This window comes from Somniosus microcephalus, chromosome 4 (assembly GCF_052327205.1).
Source record: "Somniosus microcephalus isolate GS21.2 chromosome 4, FLI_Smic_1.0, whole genome shotgun sequence".
Classification (NCBI taxonomy): Eukaryota; Metazoa; Chordata; class Chondrichthyes; order Squaliformes; family Somniosidae; genus Somniosus; species Somniosus microcephalus.
In genome coordinates this window covers 255,981,017-255,987,016 of record NC_140990.1, presented here as the reverse complement: position 1 = coordinate 255,987,016, position 6,000 = coordinate 255,981,017, and the positions used below count along the sequence as shown (strand labels likewise).

Sequence of the window (6,000 nt, the reverse complement as noted above, 5' to 3'; positions counted from 1 at the left end):
GAAAGTCAAAAATCCAAATTTGCCGATGACACAAAGATAGGCGGCACTGTAGGCAGTGTAGATGAAAGCATAAAATTACAAAGGGATATTGACAGCTTAAGTGCATGGGCAAAACTGTGACAATGAAGACAAATGTGAGGACATCCACTTTGGACCTAAAAAGGGTAGAACAGGGTACTTTCTAAATGGTGAAAGACTAAAAACAGTGGAGGTCCAAAGAGACTTGGGGGTCCAGGTACATAGATCATTAAAATGTCATGAACAGGTACAGAAAATAATCAAAAAGACTAATGGAATGCTGGCCTTTATATCTAGAGGACCAGAATACAAGAGGGTAGAAGTTATGCTGCAGCTGTACAAAACCCTGGTTAGACCACACCTGGAGTACTGAGCAGTTCTGGGCACCACACCTTAGGAAGGATATATTGGCCTTGGAGGGAGTGCAGCATAGGTTTACCAGAATGATACCCAGTCTTCAAGGGTAAAGTTACAAGGAAAGATTACACAAATTAGGGTTGTATTCCCTAGAATTTAGAAGGCTAAGGGGTGATCTGATCGAAGTTTTCAAGATATTAAGGGGAACAGATAGGGTAGATAGAGGGAAACTATTTCCATTGGATGTGGACTCTAGGACTAGGGTAAATAGTCTAAAAATTAGAGCCAGACCTTTCAAGAGTGAAATTAGGAAACACTTCTACACACAAAGGGTGGTAGAAGTTTGGAACTCTCTTCCACAAATGGCAATTGATGCTAGATCAATTGTTGATTTTAAATCCGAGATTGATAGATTTCAGTTAACCAAAGGCATCAAGGGATATGGGCCAAAGGCAGGTATATGGAGTTCGGTCGCAGATCAGCCATGATCTCATTGAATGGAGGAGCATGCTCGAGGGGCTGAATGGCCTACTCCTGTTCCTATATTCCTATGTTCCTAAAGGTTATAGAGGAAGTGATATTCAGGAGCAGAACAGGGAATAACGATTAACAATGGCCCATATTTTCCGATCGCAGGCCTCCCGCCTCTCCAAACTCCAAGTGCGCAGGGCCCACGTATCCCAGAGGCACAGGCAGTTTACAGCGTCTCTGGGGTCACGTGGGCCATGGGGAGCCAATCAAAGAAGGGAATCTCCCTTCATACACTTGACAGGAAGACCTGTCAAATATATGAATGGAGATCACCCCAAAAACATAGTAAAACTTTAAATATTTTTTTTTAAATCACATTTTTAAAATGATTTGAAATTACAATAAATTAAATATTTTAAACAAAAATTTATATTTTTGAAAAAAATAATTAAAGTTTTTTATGGGGCTAAAAATAAACTTACCTTTTTTTAAAGTATTTTTAAATGATAAAGCAGTGAAATTAAAAAAAAAAAACTTTTTTCAACTCTTATCCTGGTAAAAGCAGGTCTTACCAGATGTAAGAATTGTAAGGGTTTTCTGCGGACGGAGGTTCTCCAGAAAGCGGAACTATCCGCCCGCAGAGGCCCTTCTCCAGGGCAGCCGGAGGATCTGTCAAGACCATTCTTGACAGATCGGAAATGCCGGTTTTCAGCACATGCGCTGTGCATGCCTGAAACAGGCATTTCCGATGTCCTTACGGGTGGGTACACAGCGCGTACCCACCCGAAGGGATCGGAATATCTGGGCCATTATATTTTCTCTGCATTGCATCCATTTTATAGATGAAATTTGGGAACAGAGCAGAGGAAATTTTACCCTGTGTATATTACATATTATTTCTTTTAAAACTCTGTCTTAACTGTAACCTCTACTTTCTCCTCCCTTCTTCCCTATTCTAATAATGTATTACAAGTGACAGACTATTCATTTGTTTTACTTCCCTTTTCCCTGCTTTCACTTCTGGTAATGCTTCTTCCTTTTTTATGCTCATTTTCTTCCCCCCCTCTCCTGAAGGTTCCACTTGTGTTGGCAACACTCTGGCATCTCTTTCAAGTGACCATTTTTCATTTGTGAGCCTAGACAGTGAATATTGCGGGCTAATTCCTATACTCACTTGATGTACACACAAGAGTAAAGGACAACTATCGGGAGCAGAAACCCTGGCTGATTTTATATTTCCCTGCCCTAATTTTGGGGAGTTGAGAGCATTTATAGCACGCCAACTGTTGCCACAGCTAAATCAGCACAGATCAGGAATCAAACCAAAGTTGCCGTGCTGCCTGCATTACACTGAACAGGGGCGGGGTAATCGGCATCGCGATCCCCGTGCCCGTTTTCGGGGGCCATCCAATTTAGCCCCCGTGCAGTATTCATATATATGGTTATTGCCCACTTTTTATTAAAAAAATTAAAAATTTCTCATGTCAACATTTATTCTCTTCTAGACTCTGGAACCAGGTTGTTGTTTCTTAAGTCATTTGAAAGATCCCCTTAGTTCCAATTCAATGACTTCTTCACTGTCACCTGGAGATCATGATGAAGAAAAACAGGCCAAAGGACTTAAAGGCATAAAGTACGCTCATTTTCTTTATAATTTTACAAGTAAAATGCAATATTAAATAATATCTGTATATTAAGATTTGTCTAAAAAGCTATGAATATATCTTGTGTAGATGTAATTGGCTATAATTTTAAATAGTGGCAGAACATTATGAAAATTCAGCACAAGGTCTATAGTTGGTATTGCACCAATTACCAGACTCTTCAGATACGATATCACTCTGTTTTATTTATAGGCTCAATGATTGATAACAAATGGAAGGGTAGATTTTCTACCTGTTACTGTTTGGATCTGATAGATCAGGAGAAGTCCTGTCCTACTGTAAATGTGGTAGGTTTGTTTCCGAATGCATTTTCTGCATAGAACCAAATATGTTTACAGCACAGAAGGAGGCCATTTGGCTGTAAATCTAAAAACAAAGCAAATGGCCTCTACCTGAAATATTGACCAGTCTTTGTTTAAGATGTTGACAGACCTGCTGTGTTTTTCCAGCATTTTCTGTTTTTACTCCGATCTCCTTTATACAGGTCCACAACCCCTTATCCGCAATTCCGAAATTCGAAAAGCTCTGAAAACCGAAAGTTTTTTCGTGGAGTGTCACTCGTGTGCACGACATGACCCGAGTGGCACCAAACATGACCCGACGCGGCCGATGCTTGACCCACGCAGGTGTGAGGCGTCAGTTGTGTCTCAGCGCTGCTACCAGTCACACGTGCGTCTGCTGCTCGCTGATATTTTTTGTTATTTTGTGATTTTGAGTTTAATTTCACAGTGAAAATGTCAAAAAGAGCTGCAGATACCCCTATGGTTCTGAAATCCGAAAAATTCCGAATTCCGAAACACATCTGGCCCCAAGGGTTTCGGATAAGGGATTGTGGACCTGTATGTTTTATTTTCAAGTGAAAGGGTAAATTTCTACTACTTCCCTCATTCTTCTGTATTTGTCATACATCATCTTACTAAGAAATGGCTGTGCTTCCTGAAACACCCATCCTCTGCAGTTCACCTTCACAGCTTTGTAGACAATTGACATTGAATATCATCACCTTAACACAAAGATACAAACAGGGAGTTTGAAAAGAAACTTGCAAGAGATATCAAAATCAACGCAAAAAACTTTTACAATGATATTAGGAAAAAGAGGGTGGTTAAGAGCAATGTGGGCCCCTAAAAACTGATGATATTATAAATGAAAATAAGGAAATGGCGGACATGTTAAACAATTACTTTGCATCAGTATTTACAGTAAAGGAAGAGGATAGCATGCTGGACATCCCAAGGAATCTAATACTGAATCAGGGGCAGGGGCTCACAAAAATTAATGTAAGCAAATTAACAGTAATGAAGAAAATAATGGCATTAAAGAGTGACAAATTCCCAGGATCAGATGGTTTTCATCCCAGGGTTTTAAAGGAAGTAGGTGAAAAAATTGCAGATGCCCTAACTATGATTATCCAAAGTCCTTTCGATTTAGGAACCATTTCTTTAGATTGGAAAATTGCACATGTCACTCCACTAGTAAAGAAAGGCGAGAGGGGGAAACCAGGGAATTATAGACCAGTTAACCTAACATCTGTTGTTGGGAAATTACTAGAGTCTATAATTAAGGATAAGGTGACTGAACACCTTGAAAATTTTAGCTGATCAGAGAGCCAGAATGGATTTGTAAAGGGTAAGCCATGCCTGACAAACCTGATTGAATTTTTTGAAGAGGTGACTAAAGTAGTGGGCAGGGGAATGTCTATGGATGTTATTTATATGGACTTCCAGAAGGCATTCGATAAAGTCCCTCATAAGAGACTGTTAGCTAAAGCTGAAGCTCATGGAATTGAGGGCAAATTATTGACCTGGTTAGGAGATTGGCTGAGCGGCAGGAGACAGAGAGTAGGGATAATGGGTAGGTATTCTAATTGGCAGGATTTGACTTGTGGTGTCCCACAGTGATCTGTGGTGAGGCCTCAACTAATCACTGTATTTATTAACGACTTAAAGTTAGGGATCGAGAGCCACATATCCAAGTTTGCTGATGACACAAAGATAGGCGGCATTGTAAGTAGTGCAGATAGAAGCATAAAAGTACAAAAAGATATTAATAGATTAAGTGATTGGGCAAAACTGTGGCAAATGGATTTCAATATAGGCAAGTGCGAAGTCATCTACTTTGGACCTAAAAAGGATGGATCAGAGTACTTTCTAAATGGTGAAAAGCTAGAAGCAGTGGAGGTCCAAAGAGACTTGGGGGTCTATGCACATAGATCATTAAAATGTCATGGCTTTTTTCCAGTTCTGACGAAAGGTCATCGACCTGAAACGTTAACTCTGTTTCTCTCTTCACAGATGCTGCCTGACCTGCTGAGTATCTCCAGCATTTTCTGTTTTTATTTCAGATTTCCAGCACCTGCAGTATTTTCTTTTTGTATTAAAATGTCATGGACAGGTACAAAAAATAATCAAAGAGGCTAATGGAATGCTGGCCTTTATAGCCGGAGGACGAGAATACAAGGGGTTAGAAGTCATGCTGCAGCTGTACGGCAGCTGATGCTGGATCAATTGTTAATTTGGGGAAACAGCAGCCAATATTCATGCAGCTGGTAGCGACCCTGTATCCAGAAAGGCGGAATCATGGGACGCATGCAACATAAAGAACCAACACCTCATCACTGATCCAACAGCAGAGGTCCCTGGCTTCAACCTCCCTCGAAGACAGTGGACAGCGCTCAACCCAATCCGCACAGTGTATGGACGATGCGGTCACCTGCTCCACAAGTGGAAGATAAGGGACAACCCCAAGTGCGACTGAGGCCATGAGTCCCAGACCATGGAAGACATAATTATGAACACATAACATCAACTTGCCCACTAAGTTCTGTTGTAGGAGGCACCTCATTTCTCCACTCGGCATCTCAGGAGGCCATTGAATGGACAGCCAAACTAGACATCCCATTATAAGCTTTTTCCATCATACAAAACAACAACAAATCTGATATTGATAGATTTCTGTTAACCAAAGGTGTTAAGGGATATGGGGCAAAGGGGGGTATATGGAGTTAGGTCACAGGTCAGCTATGATCTCACTGAATGGCTGAACAGGCTCGAGGGGCTAAATGGCCTACTCCTGTTCCTATGTTTCAAACAGAATTCTTACCTATCAATACATAACATTTTATCTTATTACAGGTATGTCCTAAATGAACTTGTTCAAACTGAGAAAATTTATGTGAAAGACTTGGGAGCTGTGGTCGAGGTAAGATGAGTTGGATCTAATTAGACTACCATTGAAATGAGTTTAGTAATATTCACTGTGCAGGGTTCTCTCATCCAGTTGGCTAATTTGGGAGTCTAGATTTTCTGATTAGAGTGCACCTCTGGTGGGGTGAGACCTCCACTCACAATACAGGTGCCCTCCCGGCCTCCCAACTCCAGCCAATATTCCAGACTCAGGGGGCTAGATCTTCTCAATGGAGACGTGCTGGAGGCGGGACTTCTGGTTTCCATGTTTCAGTCCCGCCCCCAGCGATGTCTGACCAACCCAC

The 6,000-nt window shown here is 41.1% G+C and overlaps 1 protein-coding gene across 1 annotated transcript in view; it reads left to right on the top strand.

The window, feature by feature from the left end:
• Positions 1–2,359: 2,359 nt before the first annotated feature.
• The window catches only part of LOC147120400 (rho guanine nucleotide exchange factor 25-like), a 76,075-nt gene continuing 72,434 nt past the window's right edge, over positions 2,360–6,000 (top strand). Inside the window, exons 1-2 of the mRNA XM_085986271.1 lie at positions 2,360–2,479; positions 5,645–5,711. Of these exons, the coding sequence (XP_085842397.1) occupies positions 2,412–2,479; positions 5,645–5,711 (135 nt within the window). The 5' untranslated portion in view covers positions 2,360–2,411. The remainder of the gene's footprint in view (positions 2,480–5,644; positions 5,712–6,000) is intronic.